The 21,196-nt window shown below is 36.2% G+C and overlaps 1 protein-coding gene and 2 long non-coding RNA genes across 3 annotated transcripts; 2 read left to right on the top strand and 1 right to left on the bottom strand.

Moving 5' to 3' along the window:
* Positions 1–4,436: 4,436 nt before the first annotated feature.
* Positions 4,437–4,737, top strand: LOC126625737 (uncharacterized). The gene is made up of 2 exons (XR_007624473.1): positions 4,437–4,518; positions 4,650–4,737. It is a non-coding gene; the product is annotated as an uncharacterized LOC126625737 (long non-coding RNA).
* A 4,217-nt stretch (positions 4,738–8,954) lies between these two features.
* On the bottom strand, positions 8,955–10,644 carry LOC126625732 (uncharacterized). Its single transcript, XR_007624464.1, has 2 exons — positions 10,538–10,644; positions 8,955–10,191 (listed from the first exon to the last, which is right to left on the bottom strand). It is a non-coding gene; the product is annotated as an uncharacterized LOC126625732 (long non-coding RNA).
* Positions 10,645–16,465: 5,821 nt separating this feature from the next.
* On the top strand, positions 16,466–20,957 carry LOC126625714 (UDP-rhamnose/UDP-galactose transporter 4-like). Its single transcript, XM_050294775.1, has 6 exons — positions 16,466–16,668; positions 17,066–17,283; positions 18,227–18,411; positions 18,509–18,709; positions 19,085–19,246; positions 20,356–20,957. The coding sequence occupies exons 2-6, from the start codon at positions 17,154–17,156 to the stop codon at positions 20,674–20,676; spliced, it is 999 nt and encodes a 332-aa protein (XP_050150732.1). The 5' UTR covers positions 16,466–16,668; positions 17,066–17,153; the 3' UTR covers positions 20,677–20,957.
* The last annotated feature ends 239 nt before the right edge of the window (positions 20,958–21,196 follow it).

The raw sequence follows: 21,196 nt of genomic DNA, 5'->3' as shown, positions 1-21,196 counted from the left end.
TGGGTGTAATATAGTTATGCTCAATATTACGCTTTCATGATAGCTGGGAGATAAATCGCTAGTCACCTACGAGTCGGAACCACCTATAATGGCATGTACGACAGGACTGTGCACCTTAATTGGATCCACTGTGCACGCTTTCATGATAACTGACGGAATATGCTCCTTCTTCCCCGACGAGTCACCAGACGCCAGCGACTGTTCGCTGGTTTCTGGAAAAGCTTCTAACCCTAATTTCTACCTCATTTTAGCAACAAACTTTATGAAATTTGAACCATTTTGAAGATCTCATCAAGATGAACAAAACCATGCCTTTTACGAGCCCTAAAACCCACGGGATTTGCCGGAAAACTCGTCAATATTCCGGCTAAACCTGCAACTCGTCGAATCTTACTATTCCGACGTCCAAAATCTTCCAACAAACCACTTCTAGCCTCGTGAGGACGTCCTTAAGCTACCTATAAACTTGAAATCCCCAAAAACATGAGATTTTACGTTTGCATGAACAGTACCTCAAATCGGAGGTTATGGTTTCTTGGGTTTTTCAAGGTCTCAAGTCCTAAAAATGGTATAGATGAACTCAGGGACTTGCAAAGAGTTCTAATCTTACCTTCTTGACGTTGATCCGTGCGTGAAATGCGAGTTTGGCGTTCGTCCATACGTTAGGGAAGGAGAGAGAGTGAGTCCGAGGGAGAGAGAGCACGGGAGAGAAGTGAGAGGAAGAGTTTGTGTGTGTGTGAGTGGTCCACATGGTCACCAACCAAAACCACAAAACCAATTTCAAACTTTGTTCCAAAAATTAAGGAAAATGCAAGTTTGAACCACCATTTACATGCATAACACACTACAACGCTCACATCCAAGGGTAAAATAGTCGTCATCGATAATTTATTTCTTTCGATGGTATGATTCTCAATCCACTCTACTGCACTTACTTATGCTCTAACGTCACGTGTGAAGTGGGTTCATTCCCGCTCACCAACGCACTTTGATTTTTAGGCACTCTTATGTTTAAATTTATTCACATTTTTTCCACATCATCATAATTTATGGCTTCGTCACCTTCCAGGTGTCGGCCAACACAACTCGATTCAGATTCCTAGTGGACATACTGAGTCGGGGTGTGTCACTAAGCAAGTCTAGGTGGGAGTTTAGGCGGTCCAGACTACCTAAGCAGGTCTTGGTGCCATTTCTTAGTTTTCAAACGCTTATGAATTAATCGGGGAGGTAATCAGCAGTCTAGGGCCTATGCGAGAATTTTTAGAACAATGATTGACGCGCATGATAATCCTAATATCTAAATGATGTACATTAATCAAATAATATGGTTTTGCAATTGATCATATTTTGTTGAAATTTTTATCATTATTGAGATCTAGATTGAAATGACCTTTTTGAGGCAAACTTTTTCATGAACATGTTTTCGTAGTTGATAGGGATTTTACCACCTGCAAAAGTAGGGATAAAAACATTAAAATACTTGCAAGAGTACAAGGTAATTGTAGTATAGATGGCTCTAACAAGGTCGTTCTCCACAGGGATTGAATGAATAATTTATGTTAAATCAAATCTTAATTAATTATTTAAAACAAAGTTTGAGAAAATGTTGATTTTGTGATTTAAAATAATAAAAAGGAATTTAATAAAAAATAATTAAATAAAGTGATAAAATAAAATAAACTAAAAGAAAATAATTTTTGAAAATTAAATTGTAAAAGCCTAGGGTTCCGCCGTCACCTTAACAAACCTTCGTAGTTCTTCCAATTACTTATGAATTACACATGCATATTTTGAAGGTTAGGTTTCCTAAAATATGCCTACTTGGACCCCCATTATAGAGCGTATATCAAACATGCAACCCGTATGTGGTAGATCAAATCTAAACATGCATGACTCATTAAGCTTTGTGAAACCTTTTGAAAAACCATACAACCCTTAAGACGTGATATTCCTCCTAAGTGAACTTGCACATATTAATCACAAGAAGCCTTCGTCAATTTCAGGCTCCGACCAAAATTGCATCAAATTACTTTTCTAAAGATCCTAATGGTAGCTAAGCATTAAGACAATTAGATAGTTTAAACCGGTGATTAATAATTCAAACATGCATGCATAATATCATAAGCAAATTGAAAAGAAACTACATATTCTTGTTAAGGCTCGTGGCCTCGTCCTAGCAAACAAGAATTAGTTACTAACAACCATACAACGAAATTTTATTAAAAACAAGGAAGGAAAACACCTTGAAAATAAACTTGAATTGTCAAAAGCAATTCTCCAAATAGTGTGTGCGTTCTCTCCCTTCCCCCCCCCCTTCTATTAATGGCTAAATATCTTATTTATACTAATACAAAATTAAACCCTAAAAAGTCTTAGAGTAAAACTAGGAAACATAATTAAATATTAAAACAGAAAATAAAAAGGTTTCCTATTTGAACTAATATTTGGACTTCTCAGAAAATCAGTTTTTGACCAACCAAATCAACTCTGATTTGGTCCCAAAATATCTCTTTTGAAAGCTGAAGTCGTCCCCTACAAATCCTCAGAACGAATCTTCCTCAAAATATGCCCGCTTGACCTTCAAAATACCTAAAATGTCCAGAAACGTCAATTTGGGAAAGCTGCGCGTTGGGCTTTTATTTCATGGCCACGGTCAAACGGCTAAGTAGAAAAATCTGAAACTTTGATACAATCATTTTGAAAGACTCACGAACATCCTCTAATTGGAATTACTCCAAAATTCATCCGTTTGATCACTTTTTACTCCAGAGGAAGTCGAATGCCCTACATTAGAAATATAATTCAAAGTATCAAAATTCACACATAATAACCAATAAATTACTTTAGTCTAAAGAAAGGTTCTCAATTGGCACTGTAGAAACGAATAGTGTTTCAATCCGAATTTCAGTTTAATTACAACAATGCCATTGCTCTTTGTGTTGGCTTTGGTTGAGTAGCCCGGCTTGCAGCCAGGCCCAAATGTATTGGTTTTAGCTGAGAAGCCCGGCCCTCAGTTAGGCCCAAAAGTTTAAATTAGAGTTTTGTCCATATAAAATAACAATCCGATGGTGAGGATGGTGTATCAGGAAGGACAATTTTGTCCGTTCGGTTTTGGGCGAGATAGGGGGTAACCGGGTAGGTTTCATTTACTGTCGTTGAATGAGGGTTTCGGGGATGAAGGCTCTGTGAGAGATAGACATAGAGAGAGACAGACAGAGAGAGGGAGATGGCGATGGAAGGAGAGCGAGGGGGAGGGGAAGGGTTCTCGACACTATAGCTGCAGGTGGATTTTACAAGTGGGAGAGTGGGTATGGTCAGAAAAGACCATATGGGTCGTCGAGATTTCAGGAAAATGGGGTAGGGGTCATGAAGGAATCCAGCTGAGAGTGGGTGCCGGATCTTGCGCTGCATGCCTCAAATCAAAGATAAGTTCGTTTTTTTATTGTATTCTTTAATGGTAGCTTAGCTTTTGGAATTGTTTAGTATGTTAGGTCCGGTTTTGGGGGATTTATCATTTTGGAGAGAGAGATGGACAAGGAGATAGAGATAGATAGAGAGAGAGAGGAGAAAGCATGGCTGTGTGCATTTTTTGGTGTTAATTAATGGGTTGGTGCGCAGGTGAGTGACAGAGTGACGGAGGGACGTGTGGGAGGGTATGGGTTTTTAGTTCTTTCTTCTGATTCAACAGGTTCTACACTGGTTGAAAAGCGTTTTTTATTGTTTTGTTCCCGTTTGCTTTGTTAAAACCATCATTTGAATTTTTGGGTTTCACTATGCTCATTTCTCTGCTTCTTCATAATTTGCTGGTGTTTGCTTCTCATCCCTCTGTTGGTAGATCTTTTTCTCATTTCTTGGTTTCTTATGTATTCCTTGGTACAAATCCGTTTACTTTTTGGCCGTGTGATAATCTTAGCAGGTGAACTATATGAACGTTTTCTTGAAACGAGTTAAGAAGATCCAGTTGAAAAGAGCATACGAGATAGAGAACTGGTATGCTGCTTGGTCTTTGTGCTGGATTTTGGTGTTTATGTTTTGGTACTGGGTAAATTTTATAGTGTTCTAACTCATTATGTTAAACTTGTTGTAAGTGACCCCACTTTACAGCAACCTGTTGGAAAATTCAAAGATTGGACAGTATTGAAGTGGGGTAAGAAATGAAAAAAATACTATGATATTAGAAAGGTGAAAGTAATTGTATTAGAAGAAGCGGCTAGCATGATGGGTAATATTTTAAGTTTGTATTTCTAAAAATTTGTCGTTCTGGAGTATGATTTACCTCAGTTATTTTGTACTTTAATCTTTTACTAATTTTCATTGTGGAGTATGATTTACCTCAACTGACAACTTTTCATTGTTTAACTTTTTCCTCCCTTAGATAGTTGCATATGTTTGATTTGTTAATCTGCTTCTTACACATGTTGTTTCCTAATGGTGTAGGTGGGTTGTCGGATGCATGTGCAAATTACTCAAATAGACGAAGCTAAGAATGACATAGTATTGAGTGAGAAAAAATCTTGGGTCAGTTGGATTTCGACATTTGATTTATTCATGTTTTTTGTTGCTTGCAATGTTCTCTCATTGTTTGTTCTGAGATTCTATGATCTTATTTTTCATAAGAACTAACATTGGTTTGCCATATAATGTTTCAGGAATTGTTATACCTTAAGGAGGGAACACTTTTAGAAGGAACTGTCAAGAAAATCTTTCCATATGGAGCCCAAGTGAGGATAGGAGGAACTAACAGGAGGTATAATGACTTTCAAACTTACTTTAAAATCAAACTGGGTGTGTGGTTTCCCTGTTTTTTCCACTTTTGAAGAAGTGATGCATGTGTGGAGTCTTTTGAAAGATTAGAACACCACAAAATGGAAATAAAATAGCATGGAACTTTCTTTCAAAAGGTATCTAAATGCATGAAAAAGATGGAAAGATACATAATATTGATCTTCAGAATAGAAATGAAAATTTGAACTTTAAATTTTAAAATGAAAAGCATGAAATTTTGTACTCTTACCCAGCGGTTGCTTCTCAGAATTGCCTCATTACCTTTCTTAAGAGGGATCTATTTTGATAAGAAACAAGACCTTACAACTATTGCATTCTTCGTTTTCTTGAATTTCTTTGGTTTTTGATGGGTGATTGAGTGGTGTTTGATTGAGAAATTTGCTGATCAGGGTAGGTTGGGGTCTGTTTGATTGCTGGAAAATTTGGAAATAAAATGGGGTCATGGGATTAGGATTTAGGACCTTCGTAACTTGATTGATTAGGAATTTGTCTATTTATCTCTTAATTAGTATTCAAATTTAGTGCAGTTTATACCACTCATCTCATGTTTTAATTTTTATTAAATCTCTTTATTTCTAACAGAAATTAAGTTCTGATTTGCGAAATAAGTTAATAAAACATCAAAGAAATTTTAAAAAGTGTACTCTTATAAATTATTATCCTACTAGGTAAGTGTCCGTTCGAAATTTTGCCCCACCCCACCTCACCCACCCACACAGACACCACCACCAATTAATATCATCTCCAACTGAAGCATTACCAGATAAAGCTTCATGCAGTCATATTTTTACGATTAAACTCAATCCCTAATGTTATTGTCATATCTTTACAACTAACCTACGCATCATGCTCACACTAAACACTACAAGTCTTTTATTGCCAGTAGTGTTCAATAGTGAGACAAAACATATTTAATTCTTCTTCTATTTCATAGATTCAAAATGTGTTTAGTATCTCATTTAATTGGTGTACCTTTGCTCATTTAACTCAAATTTAATATGATTTGGTCCTCCAATTTCTCTAAATTGCTAACGGATTTATTTTCTTTGGAAATTTCATGAACTCTGGTTGTGGGATGATGCTTACAGGTGAACTATATGCACGATTTTTTGGGATGAGTTAGGAAGATCCACCTGAAAACAACATAGAATAGAGAACTGGTATGCTGCTTTGTCTTTCTGTTGGATTTTGATGTTTATGTTCTGCTACTAAGAGGATTTTATACTGTTCTAAATCTGTTTTGTAAATGTACTTAAAGATTGGACATGTTCTTGAATATCAGCCATGTTTGAATTGGATATGTGATTGAATTTTAGGTATTTAGTTTGAATTGATTTGGGTATGTGGTTTATTGAACTGGAATTTCGACATGTGTTGATATGAATTGGATACGTTGAATTAGAGATGTGCTACTTTGAATTGGATTGGTTGAAAAATGACAAGCCATGGTATATCGACTCTTTTTTTTTTCTTTTTTTGTGCCCCAAGTTTACATAGGTCCCAAAAGTTGAATGTCATTGCAATTTGGACAATTAGCCATTGATCGAAATCATTAGAAAACATGACTCAGGAGAGAAATAACAAGTCCATCATATATTAGAAAATTGGTTTTGCCCATTGATCTAAATCATTACAGGATTAAAAACTAGAATCTGACTTGGGAAGAACTTCCTTTCCCTTCTAAAACAGCTTCTTCCAACATTCCCTTCATCTTTATGAAATTATGAAATCTTTCCTTTCATCTTTAGATTAGCAAACAAAAAAAATGAATTTAGAATAGTAGGATTTCCATTGCTTTTTCTTTGCTCATTTGATTCGTTGGGTTTATAGATTTTAAAGGTTCAACATCGACCCGATGTTCAATTTTGAAATATTTTCCTTTTTATTTTTCTGGGTATAAATTATCTGTGAAACTCTGGTTTGAGCTGACTTGTGAAAGAAGAAAAGAAAAGGATAACTGAGAGATTGGTTTTTGAAGAAAACCCATCTAGATATGGAATAAGATCCTTTGACTAGGCCTAAGAGTCATACATCAAGACTTTATGTTGTTTATTTGGGCCATGAGACCTATTGGTACCTAAAATGTGTACTCCATTGAAGGACACCTTTTGAAAATTTAAATTCAACCAAAGTAATTTTTAATCCCCAAGTGCCAATCTAAAAATAGTGGTTGTCAAATAGATTAGTTGAGTTCCGATTTAAGGCGCGCTATTGTTTCCATCGCTGGTTAGCAGACACAGGTTCTGTATATCAGTTTGCATGTTTTGTTCCAATGTACAATCAGGAGCACTTGTTCCTGAGAAGTTGAAGAGTGTACCATTCAACATTTAAAGTTTTGGATTTCAAAAGATGAATTGACTCCATAAGCTATTAATAAATTGATTCCATAGACACCAAAGGGTCCTAAGAAAGCCACTCAATATGCAAATGTCAAATAAAGCAACTTATAAGTCTTATATATCACTCACCCAACGCATATTCCTTTCCTTCTATCACTTCTGCAGATTTCTGTTATGTTTTGGTTTATTTTGTTGCTTTGTTTTGTTATGGTGAGTGGATTGGGTTTGTTTTCGGTGATTTTGTGTAGGGGCTTTGGTTTTCATACCAGGAGCTGCTAAAAGGAATAGAGTTTGGTTGTGTAAATGTTTAATGGCTGAAGTGCATTCTTTAATAAAATGTGTTGTCTTTCCTTGATTTTTGTATTTTCTAGATCGAAACAAAGTGAAAGCTTTTGACTGTGAATTTCGCAACCACTGCCCTGCTGCTTTGGTAAAGTCTCAACTTCTTGATAATATCAATTAATTTTTCCTTTAATGTTAAGGTATTGAGTTGAATGGATGCTACATGGCATACGTCTAACATGATTAAAACTTTAATATCATGATGTGTGATGCTAATTAAGCACATTATGAGTATTTGTACCAAGAAAGACATGAGCATCTATCTATTCTTATTGAGTCAAGTAAGGCATTGTATACATAAGCATAAGTCATGACTATTAATGTCCTATTGTTGGTGCGAAATACCATTTTTTAGAACTTGTATCATTTGGAAGCAAGCCTTTAGCTTATTTTTTGCTTTGAACATTTATGTTTCGGAAGTTAGCTACTTGAACAAGTACTTGAACATTTGACATATATTTTATCCTTTTCCAGAATCACTGTTGGATCAGTACTCCCCATCAACATGTAACTCTTGGCACTAGCATTTTTTCCTTTTTTAAGACCGGTATTTTCCTCTTTCTTCAGGAATGACAAACGATGTTGCAAATACGATTCTTCTAGAGGAATATAAGAAGACATCATTGATACGATGAAAGTTAAGCACTCAAATTAAATCCTCTTGTTGTCAAATTGTAGTATAAATGCAAGTAGGGATCGTTCTAAACCGGGGATTAGGAGGGCTTGCTAAAACCTCTAAACTAACTCAAAAACATAAAAACAAGTTAAAAACGTTTGAATAGACTCACAAGACTCAAAACAACTTAAAAACACTCAAAACTACCTAAAAACACAAACTAGGCAGTTTCTGACTCTAACACAACTTTGGACGAATTTAGTGTTTTGGCTTGAATCAAAACACTCAAAAACACAAACAAAACAGAAATTTAACACTTTGAAACAAGAAAGTAAAAAGGAGGATTTTGGTTTTGATGAATTTGAAACAAACAAACAAGTTATAAAATTAGACAGATTGTAAAGCGAATTTAAGAAATGAGATGATGGATGGATTAGTTAGAGGTCCATTCTTCACACATGACACACTTGTAAATGAATTGATTTCCAATTGCTTCTCAATAAATTATGATGCTCAACACCCCAGATTAACCGTGATGCACAAATTAACCCTCAGATTTTCCTTTACTCATTAAATTGGATGAATGCATGCGACAACCCAAATCATTCTCTAAAAGTCCCCTATATGAATGCATAATAGAGATACAATCAAAGATCATTACGTTCAATGAAAATCATAAGTGTTGACGAGGCAATTATAACTATGATTGCATGATACAATTGCCAAGAATTCAATTAACGCGATTGTGATAATCAACCTTCACTACTCATGAATATAAACTTGTAACGATTAGGTGAAACTCATTTATATTCTAGCATCTAATTCATGCATGAAAACTAGGTATGCATCCTTAATAAACATTCAAGAATCAGTTATGAATAAAATAGATAATTGAATTGCAATCACAACTTATCAAATCACAATTGGAAGAAATCAATTCAAATCTCAAGCATGTTCATGGCTTCAAACTTCCCCCTAACTAAATAGGGGTTTAGCCACTCATAATTGCAACAAAATTAGAAAATAACAAAGTAGACATTGAAAGCAAGAACGAAGTACACCTAAAACGCTCCAAAGTTCCAAGCTTGAAACGCCAAGGACGTTTGTTTTCACCACCTTGTTGTAGCACAAGTGTCTAGGATGTGTATGGATATATGGATGGAATGGATTTGCACGGCTAAGAGATGAAAGTGTATGGATTGGTGAGATGTAGTATGGCTAGATGAATGGATGGAGGTCACTACAAGGAAATTGTGTTTGTGAATGAAGCTCTTTTGATGGATCAAGATTGTGTTTAGGAAGGGGAATGGTGGATGTATTTATAGGCTAAGGAAATGACCACTTCAATTCCTTGCATGTGCAGTTTGTATGGGTGTGTGATGTCCATGTTTCCCTTTACATTTGCACACACATGACCTCCATCATTTTAGCCACAAAACAAACACATTTTCTGCCATGTTTCTCCTTTACATTTACACACATGTTCTTCATCATTTCAGCCACAAATCAACCCATTTTTTGCCCATGCCAACTGTCCATGTCGTGCCTTTCTCTTTGCCCATGTGTGTGTCTTTCCTTTGCCCATGTGTGTGTGTGTTTTTCCTTTGCATTTGCACACACATGTTCTTCATTATTTCAGCCAACAATCCACCCATTTTCTGCCCATGCCAAGCCCTCCATGTTGTGCCTTTCTTGTTGTGTGTGTGTTTTCCATGTAGAGTGTGTGTATGCCCTCCAACCTGTGCAGTTTGCATGTGTGTAGCTGTCCATGTTTCTCTTTTGCATGTGCCGTGCCTTCTCTTTCTAGCTGTGCATTTCCACTTGCTCCAAAGCCAAATGAGTGCAATCATAACCCCATTTGCTGCTGAGTGTTGATGACAAAGCAAAACACAAAACAAGTGCCTTTACTTTCTCATTTTATTAGCCAAAACTGCTTAGCCCTTTTCTGAACCTTTCAGTGTTACAATGCCTATAACTTCTTCTAGAAAAAAGATATTAACAATCCGTAAATTGCTCCAGAAAATAGACATCCGTAGCTTTCCAACCATATAAGGTTCATTTTCTCATTCATTCTGAGCTGTTCGTAACATGCTTCCAAAGTCAGCTAATCTGCACAGGCAGTTTTGACGAATTTGTTACATAATATCTCACTTGTGCTACTTTTCTTTTCTTTGCTTGACAAATCACACAAAACACAAAAACATAGTAAATAGCTCAAAAATATAAGGAACTAACTAAGAAAAGACAAGTGAATTTTATGTAAAATATATATAAATATGAGCTTATCAATCATCTTAAACGTAGTGAAAGGAACTGCAAATACAAAACATGAAGGAACGAAACCCATCAAGAAACTAGAAATAGTAAAAGGAAAAATAAATTTGATATATAATCCATGGACATGTATAAAACAATAATATGGCAGCCATTTGAAAAGAAAGAAATGTCAGCTTACCTTTGGCTAATGCACGCCTATTGCAGAAAACACCACGAGTATTTTCCTGATCTTTCATTAGTAACTCCATAAAATAATCTTTCAGCACCCCTCCATGGCATAGAAGGGCAATTAAATTCCTATTGGACATAGAATGCAGTATGACTAAGATACAATCACATTATATGAACTTTAATTAGTTTTCATGACACGGTTTCAATTTCTTTGCTTTGTTTGGAAATTTGTGCGTTGATCTTCGAAGCACTTAATCAATTTTGCTTGCAGTTTAACTATTGAGGATTCTTAATGTATTTTGGTTTTACCTGGATTCCATTTTTGTGATTGCCACCCTTAGTCGGTGGTATTATTTTTACAATGGATTTAAATTGGGGATTTAGAGAATCTAATAACAAAACTAAATTATATGTTCCATGCTTTTCGTTTTCATTTTGGGTTTTGCTTTGTTTGGAAATTTGTGCGTTTATCTTTGGTCAAATGTAGGCAACGATGTGAAAGTTGATGTTTTGAGACTTACCCTTTGTTTGCTGCACTTTCACAGATTGAGTCCATTATACCGTCACTATTTAAGTTACTTTTGTTGTATCTATTTGTTTCCACTTCGAATTCTTATTCAAACACATGCAGTTCCTTCCCACTCATTGTGCAATATGTTTATATGCAACTCACTTAAATGTGTATAAAAGCAAAACTACTTATCTTACCGGCCTCATTCACTTATGCATTCCTCTGTTTGTTCATAATTGTCTTGAATTTATTCAACTTAAATGTGTTTTATCCATCTGATTACGTCTGAAACAGCTGGTTCCCATAGCAACGCGTGGGCCTGATAGGAGCATATTTATGCGACTTAGCTAGCATGTTTTCGTGCATTTATGTTGTTATTCCTTAGTTATTTTACTGTTTAAAGTCATTTTCGTGCAATTTCAGGTCCAAAGGGTTAAAGTAGAAAGAAAGTGCATTTTGGAGCCTTTTGGAGCAGTTTTGGACATAGAATGGATAGCATATGCTTGGAGCAAAGTAGATGGACGAAACTGAAGATCAAAGGAGGCTAGGAATAAATAATGAGATGAAAGAAATGAAGAAATGAAAATGAAGAACAAAGAGTTAAAAATTGGAAGCCAAAGTTTCTAAAGTTGGAAGTTTCTATTCTTGAAAGTTTCTATTCTTGGAGGTTTCCATTCTTGAAAGTTTCTATTCTTGGCTTGGAAGTTTCCTAATCCTCCCTCACCTATGTTCCAGCCACAAAAGGGTTTCAAAAAATGTTAGGTTGCCTAATTACATGTTTCTAGAAGTCCTAGAACCTGCCCTAGACATTGCCACACCACCCTAGGTGAATCCCCTTCCTTGCCGCACAAGGGAGAGCTTCCTTTCCTATTTTCTGCCTTAAAACCACATTCCTCTTTTATTTCTTCTCATTGCCGCACCCTACCTTCCCTCCTTGCCTAATTTTTGAACCAAAAACTCCTTTCCCTTTTTCCCTTAACCTATGCCGCACCTTGCATCCTTTCTTGCCTATTTTCTGACCCAAAACACATTCCTAAATCTGCCCTACAATCTTTGCCGAATTTCCCTTCCTTTTCTCTTTAATTCCTGCACCTTACTTGCCTATTTTCCATTGATTTCTGACTTTTAATTATAGGACAAAATAGCTAAGTTATTTCTTTCCCTAAAACTCATAAAAACCGTGCCCTAGCCCTATATAAAACCCCTTTGCCGCAAACTCTGGGGCTCTCTTCTCTTCTCTTTTCTGACCATCCACCTCTCCACCCTTCACCATAACTCACCTATATCCATTCACCACCACAAATCACCATAAAACCCTTCACCCATCCCTTGTGCCGCAGCAAAGAAGAAGGAAGGAGACCCTTGGACGTGCTTGCCATTCAAGACGTTGGATTGTTGGAGCGTTTCTAGGTGTTTTCTTTCTTTTTCTTTCAATGTTTAATTTATTTTCTCTTTGTTTTGCGAGTATGAGGAACTAAACCCCTCTTGGCTAGGGGGGAATTCGAAACCATGACTATGTTTGAGATATGAATTGATTTCTTCCAATTGTGATTTGATAAATCGTGAATGCAATTCAATTAACTATTTTCCTTAAAACTTATTCTTGTATGTTGATTGAGGGTCGACACTTAGTTTGCATGCATGAATTTGATGCTAGAATATAAAAGAGTTTCACCTAATCGTTACAAATTTATATTCAAGAGTAGTGAAGGTTGCTAGTCACAATTGCGTTAATTGAATTCTTGGCATAAGTTTCATGCAATTCATAGTTACAAGTGCCTCGTCAATGCTTATGATTTTCATAGAACTTAATGATCTTTGCTCGTATCTCTATTATGCAATTCATGTAGGGAACTTGTGGAGAATGATTTGGGTTGTCGTATGCAATCATCCAATTCAATGAAATTAGGAAAATCTGAAGGTTAATTAGTGCAATTCACGGTTAATCTGGGCCGTTGAGGTTCATGGTTTATTGAAAAGCAATTGGAGATTGATTTGTATGCACGTGTGTCATGTGTGGAGAAGGACCTTCTAGCTAGACCATCACCCATTCAAGTTACCCAATTTCGTGCAACTTTCTGTTTTAGTTTTTAGTTTACTTGGTTTATTTTAAATTCGTCCAAAACCCAATCCCCCTTTACTTTGAAGTGTTCAATTAGTTAGAATCTGTTTTAGTTTGTGTTTTTAAGTGTTTTGAGTTAAGTAGAAGTCAATTTTCGTCCAAAGTTGTTGTTAGTGTCTAATTTGAGTCTATTTAGTTGTTTTGTGCTATTTTGAGTCTTTTAAGTTTGTTTTGAGTCTTATGAGTCTTGTTAAGTGTTTTTAAGTTTATTTTTGTGTTTCTAAGTCAGTTTAGTTTAGATTAGCAATCCATCCTAATCCCCGGTCCAGAACGATACCTACTTATACATATACTACAATTGTCAAAAGAGGGTTTAATTTGTGTGTTAGTTTTTAACGCACCAGGGCCTAATTTCTAGTTATTACTAAAATTAGGGTAAAATATATAGTATAATATTTGACTCATCATTTGACACACCCCGACCCAAATCAGGGCATGCTGGCGTCACATGAGGGTGACGTAGCCATGTGCACTATGCGGAAGCAATAATGATAATAGAGAATACGAATAAATAAAAACCAACTCATAAGAGTACTAGCTAAGATAAGTGCTAGAAAATGTGTGAATACACAATCAGAGCGTAAGTAACCTAAGTTCAGTCCAGAAGACAAGTACTAATTAAATGACACCCAAAAATGCCCTACATTTGTGATAGTCTGTCAGAACCTCCACTAATCCTCGTGAGCCACCAACGAACAAGCTTCTCTAAAACCTGGAGGGGTGCAAAACAGAAAGTGTGAGTGGACAAAAATAAAGCTTTTCAAAACCATTTCATTATCAAATGCTCTAACCCCTCGCCGTAAAACATGTATAATTTTCCCAGAAATAGAACATATATATATATATATTCAAATCATGCTTCACATATCCATATTCATAAGTATGCCATGCCAAAATATAAAACAGAATAAGTAACTCAGGTGAAAATAAATTCATGAAAAATAACATATTAGCCTGAACCCCTGCAGAAGTCTGTACGGCTGAATTCATAGCTCATTAGTCAATCTACCCGGAGTCACCGCAAGTGACCTATACGGCACTGCACTGCACACGAATCGGAACCACTATAATGGTCTTTACGACAGGACTGGGTGTAATATAATTATGCTCATTACTACATTCTCATAATAGTTGTGCGATAAATCGCTAGTCACCTACGAGTCGGAACCACCTATAATGGTCTGTACGACAAGACTGTGCACCTAAATTAGATCCAATGTGAGCATAGGGTGCGGGAGGAGATATCATAAGCAGGCTTGTACCATATCTCTGGCTAAATCACAATCACCCAGGGTGCAGGTTTATGAGCTCTAAATCATGTCTTAGATTATCAATATCTCATATAACAAAACATAACTCACCTGGTACTTACCTGAGCGTCCACATCACCAATTCGTATTATGCATCATATGCTAATTCATATGTTGAATATAAATTTATATGCATGGCATTTCAAAGCATACATTCATTTAAACACATTTTCTGGGAAAATATCAAGTATATAATTATATACTGAAAACCAAAAGCCCACTCACTGGTATGTCGAAGGGTCATAGCCCCCGAGTCGCCCTTAACTGCGCTCGTCCTCGGGATAGGTCTCACTTATATGCGAAATAACTGAATAAATGTTATTTAAAGTACATAGACAAAACTAGTTAAAAACTTCTCATACATTGCTCAAATGGGATGTTTGAATATACCAACGTACCTGACAGCGTTAGAATATTCCGTCAAGTTTGACGGAATATTCTCTGTCTTCTACCTTCGAACTCCGGCGACCGTCGCCGTCGCCAGAAACTGGAAAATCTTAAAATCCTTATGACTTCTTCATTTTTGCACCAAAACTCATGAAACTTATACCAAATTGAAGCTTACAATGAGTAGAACACATTCTTACCAATTTGAAGCTCCAAAAATTACGGAATCACGCCAGAAAATTCCTCAATAATTCTGCCAAATTGCAACTAGTCAAAACTAGGTCTCCTGACGTCCAATTTGCTTGGTTTTTCTTCTCCGAGCTTTGTAAGAACGTCCTAAAGCTTCCTATGAGCTTAAAATCCCCTGAAACATCAATAATTACGACCATGTGAACAGTACTCAAATCGGGGGTGATGGTTTCTCGGTTTTTTTAGGGTTTCACGATCTGAAAATGGCATATATGAGCTCAAAGACTTGCAAGGAGTTCAAATCTTACCTTCTTCACGTCGATCCGTGCGTGTATGGTTGGTTCCAAAGTTCGTCCGTACAATTGTACGGATTTTCAGAAAAATCCGTGAGGGAGAAGAGAGAGAGTGCACGGGTGTGGTGTGTGGGTGTGTTATGTGGTCCTAGTTTGTCCCCAACAAACCAAAACAAAACACTTAAGTCCTAAGTATTCCAAAACTTAGGAAAAATTAAGAATGAAACCTTAACCAACATATCACACACCATAAGGTTCAAGGGTATAATTGTAATTTCATGCCGTCGAAAAATAATATTCCGGGACGGGCTGTGACATCAGTAGTTCTCCTTATTTAATAAATTGACGTACTTGTTTGAAAATGATGTACATGAAACAAAAACTCAATTATCATCATTAGTACAAGAAAGGGTAAAGCCATGGCCAAGATTTTCTCATAGCTTACAAAAGATAAAAAAAAAAAAAAAAAAAGATAAGAGTAAATTGATGATTTGCCCCCGAACTATCACTTAACTTTCGATTTTCCCCATGAATTTTTTAATTGGAAAATTAAGGATTTAAACTAATTTTTTGACCGATTTGCCCATGCTGTTAATTTTTTATTCATTCCATCCAAATTTATGTTAAATAGAAGCATGTGCACAATATGTCAGGGTAGTTCGATCACTTCATTTTTTTTTAAATAATTGAAAACCTTGGATTTCTAAAATATAAACCTATGCAAATATGTGTGATATTCTATAGCTTTTGTGTCTGAATGTCTAGCAAAGTGACGCTTTTGTCCACAAAGGAGAGTCACGTGGTGTGCATGTGATAAGAGTTAACGTTAATTTTGATGAAATCTATGAAAAACTAACGGTAAGGGGGAAATCGGCCAATAAAATTAATTTAAGTACTTAATTTTTCAATTAATAAGATCAAGGAAAAATTGAAAGTTATGTGATAGCTTAGTGGGCAAATTGACAGTTCAGCCAAAAAGATATTCCGTGTCTCCCTGTACGGCGGAATGAGCACAAAATGAAGCACATTCTCCTAATCTAAACCCAATTAAGATATTATTAATAAAACCCTTATTAAAATAAAACTAATTATAAAATAATAAAATAAAATGCAGAGAAAGAGTGAGTGTGTTGATTCACTTTCGCACAGTCTAACGTCTCCGTCTCTGTCTTTAATGGCGACGAGGACGGCGTTGTTCAATTCCTCAAACGCCATCGAATTCCGGACGTTGTTCTTCTCTCAAACTCCTCCTATTTTTATTACCTCCGCAAATCCCCAGGCCTCCTCTCAATCTTCCTCTTCTTCTTCTCCGTCTTCGTCCCTCAGGTTCCTACTTTCAGCTTCCCACTCGCTTTTTACATTGAAGCTTTTCGTAGTTAAAGATTTTGCAGATTTTCTTCAATTGGGTAGCTGGCTGCTTCTTTGGATTGACTTACATTTACTGTTATCTGTTATGCGATTTGAAATTCGAATTATAGTATCATACTTTGTTTCCCTCTGATTTTTCATGGATCTGTTTGGAATTGTAACAATGGCGCTTTAGATTTTGGAAATTGTTTTCCCTTTTGTGTTCCTTGTTATATTATTGTATTGAATTCATGGTTTTTTGTTTTTTTTTGTTTTTTTGTGTGTAGAAATTCAAATCTTGGATCAATAATTGTTTCTTCTGTGGTTAATTTGGAAAATGCTGATTTTAGTATTGATTGTGTGTGATCCTACACAGATAGTGATTCGGGCCGGCGGATTGGTATATGAAGACCAAGTAAGCAGTGAAGAATCTGGTGATCAAGTAGGATCTATATAGGTTAAAAATGGCTTCAGCAGGCAAAGCTGATCGGAAGGCTTCTCTTGATGCTGCCTCATGGTTGTTCAATGTTGTCACATCTGTTGGAATAATAATTGTCAATAAATCGTTGATGGCTAAGCACGGTTTCAGTTTTGGTAAGTTTCTGTTGACCTGTTTTGTTCACTGAGTTTCTTCATTCGCATTCCCATATCGAATCAGTATTCAGTTTGATGCCCTTTTTTTTATAACATCTATTATTGTCTGAGGATTTTGGCTCTTAGAAATCATATTGAAATGGTGTAAAGGACGCTTCTTTTTTCTTTTTTATATTGTTATGTTTTTAAAATCGTTATGAAAATATTTATTCTTGGCTTTCGGGTTTCTGTTTGCCTCTCCTGATGAGTTGGAAAATTACCTTCTTTAGTTTTCAAATCCTACTTGCTCCGTCTTTTCCGCCAATGAAATTTAAAGACGGAGGGAGTTGTCGGTAACTTTGAAGCCATACTTTCCTCAATGAATACAGATCACTTACAAAACATTAGGTAAGGGGGAGGGTTGGGGAGTTTATAGACATGGCTTATAATGAGTCGATTGATAACTAGATATTGGAAGTTGGAAGTAAACTTTGCACTCGTTTTATGATTGGCGTGTGGAGAAGGATCTATTTGATTTTGGATATAAATAAAACCTCTACGACTTAATGATGGTCCTGAAAATCATTGCATGAAGTTTACTAAAGAGGACCATTATTTTTCTTTTAAATGTTAATTCTACCTAATGGTTTTGGTTCTGATAGTTATGACTGTTAGGTGGTGCAGGAAAGGAAAACGAAAATGCATAGATATTCCAATTCAGTATAGACTTGTAGTCTCTACCTCTATAATGATCTTTCTCAGATTTGTTGTAGTCTCTAGGCCCCCTTGTTCTTGTCAGCAGCAAGAGTCGAAATTTAGGGATGATGGTGAAATAATTTGGCATGCTAAAGTAGATGTGTAATCTAAGCTATCTTACATACTGCTGCTCCAAAAGAAACAAAATATTTTATTTTTGTACCAGAAGATTTTCATCCATCTTTACATTTTTCTCTATGTAATGCAGCTACAACATTAACGGGTCTGCATTTTGCCACAACAACCTTACTGACCGTTGTTCTTAAATGGCTGGGATATATCCAGCCCTCTCAGCTACCATTACGTGATCTTTTGAAGTTTGTTTTATTTGCGAATTTCTCCATAGTCGGCATGAATGTGAGTTTAATGTGGAACTCTGTGGGATTCTATCAGGTGAGTGTTGGTAAACTAGTGACTATTACATGTTTTTTCTCTTCATGATATAGATTTCATAAATTAATATGGTTTTGCTTTCAAATTTTATTGTCAGATCGCGAAGCTGACTATGATACCAGTATCTTGTTTTCTAGAAGTTGTCTTGGACAATGTGCGTTACTCAAGGGGCACAAAGCTAAGCATAACACTGGTTCTCCTTGGAGTTGCAGTTTGTACTGTTACTGATGTCAGTGTCAATGCCAAGGGTTTTATAGCTGCTTTAGTGGCAGTTTGGAGTACTGCCCTACAACAGCATGTAAGTACATCTTAACTGAAACTCTTGATCTTATATAGATAGGACCAAGATGGACTGGGTTAGGGGTCGTTAAGCTAGTCTTGGTCTCCTGAGGCTCAACATTTGAAGTTACAACTTCATTGATGTTTCCATTTATTATTATTAACATGCATCCACTTAAGAAATGTTCAAGTTGTTTAAACAGCTAACAATACAATAGCCATATTCTTTCTAAATGGGTGGGGCTGTGAGATGATGATTTTTCAGATCAGTTTGTGTATAGAATGTGTTCATAGACGTGGATTGACTAATGTTGGTCCACTCCAAGCTCCACTTTAGTCATTTTTTATTTAATTTATCCCTTTGCAACATTGTTCACTATCTATGTTTGTGCAGTATGTACACTCTCTTCAACGGAAGTATTCTCTTGGATCTTTCAATTTATTGGGACATACTGCGCCAGTACAGGCTGCATCATTGCTGATATTAGGCCCCTTCTTGGACTACTGGTTGACAAATAAAATAGTTTACGCGTACGACTATCATTTGATATCCTTGGTAAGTTATATATGATAATCTTATTATCTATAGATACAAGTATGCCTTCATAGTTGGGCCCAGTTACTTAATGATTCATGAACCTTTATGTGAATGATATTCATCTATTATTCATGCTCAGTTGCATGTGCTTTGAAGGTTAGGCCCACGTCTTTGCTTGTGACTGCATGTCTCAGCAATGTCAGCATATTCATTTTTTTCGATATCATAGTTAACCCTTCAAAATAGATATTAGTGTTTTTTCGTTTGTATGATATTTAAGTTAGTATATATTGCTAGATCCTTGGTTGCTCCAGTGTATTATGTTGATTATTGTTCCAGTTGTGGTGTCAAGCTCTAATTGTGTGGTTGTGTTAATAACGTCATGGTATTTTTAAACATGGGCAGCTCCTAATCTGGTGAACTTGAAAAATTTTCTTGGCAAATTCCGTAAGTGATTTATGGTGCCAAATCAATTAACTTTTGGGCCTTTGGCAGTATTATTTACTAGGAAAAGAAACCATCTTTCCTCTCTCTGTATTGTATCAACCTGAAACTGTGCTAATATCAGCGCACAAAACACTTTACTACTTCAAGCCAAGTGGTGCACACATCATCTTATTGGCAATGTTACACCATTATATTTGAAACCCTTTGATGTCAAAATTTTATAAGTACAAGTCCGTTTCTTATGTGCTATAACGGCAAGATCTGCGGCGTCTCTCATTTCTCTGTTGATCTTATTGATGAATTTATTCTTTTTCAACCTATGAAATTGAATAAAAAGTGATCATTTCTTAAGTATGGTCAATTGATTTTCATCTTTCATGTAATCCACAGTTTCTTCTTTATGATAATCTTTATAATGTACATGACTATTTTTTCCCTCATAGGGCCTGATTGACATAAATAGTCCAGGATGTTAAGCCAACTTTAGTTAGACCATTATACAATAGGTCATTTCGGACAAATAAAAATGGATTGAGTTTGAATGTTCTTGTGTTTGAACCATGTTAGGAGTCATATGCTGCAACTCTACCATTTTTCTTACAGCGGTTATTATGACATATATCTACCTGCATTTTGCTTACAGCGGAAATGACATTTGGGTGTCTATTTGTTTTGTGCAGTCATTAATTGTCCTGTCTTGCACCATCGCGGTTGGGACCAACCTCAGCCAGTTCATCTGCATTGGTAGATTTACTGCTGTGTCATTTCAAGTCCTTGGCCATATGAAGACAATCCTGGTCTTGATCTTAGGGTTCATATTCTTCGGGAAGGAGGGTCTCAATCTTCAAGTAGTCCTAGGTATGTTCATCGCGATATTGGGAATGATCTGGTACGGCAATGCCTCATCCAAGCCAGGAGGCAAGGAGCGTCTTCCAAGCAGCAAATCGCAAAAGAACAGTGGCTTATTATCAGAATCTTCTGGCGTGGATGAGAAGGTCTAGAATTCTGTGACAGGTTATGACAACAGTTGGAGGTACTTCGAAAGAAATAGAGAGCGTATCGGGGTCAGATGATTTGAGAAGTTTCTTGACAACGTTAAGCCAGATCCTTCATCCCGCGGTAATAAAGCATTTTTTGTTTTCACCATAGCTCGTCATATTCGTGTTGTTGAATTTACTCAATAGTGAAACTTCCATTGCATTGGATGGGTGTAAGAGTTCCCCCTTGGAAATTTACCTTGTACCACAGTTATTTTTTATAGTAATTTATTTGTTAAATGAAATTCTGACCATCTCATGTTGTGAGGTAATAATAAGTTGCCCTTCATATCGGCAATTTAATTTAAAAGAGCTCAATTAAAAGCCTGGTATTGATATATGTTAGGTGGGCTTTTACTGTGCATACAGTTGAAATTCCAGAATAATTTAAGCTCCCCCACAACCACAACTGAGCTTCTTGCTGGTTGACTCTGGGTTGGTGGTCCTGGTCCTCCTGGACACATCTTCGAACGGGTAAACTGTT

This window comes from Malus sylvestris, chromosome 1 (genome assembly GCF_916048215.2).
Source record: "Malus sylvestris chromosome 1, drMalSylv7.2, whole genome shotgun sequence".
Classification (NCBI taxonomy): Eukaryota; Viridiplantae; Streptophyta; class Magnoliopsida; order Rosales; family Rosaceae; genus Malus; species Malus sylvestris.
This window is presented reverse-complemented; position numbering and strand designations above follow the sequence as displayed.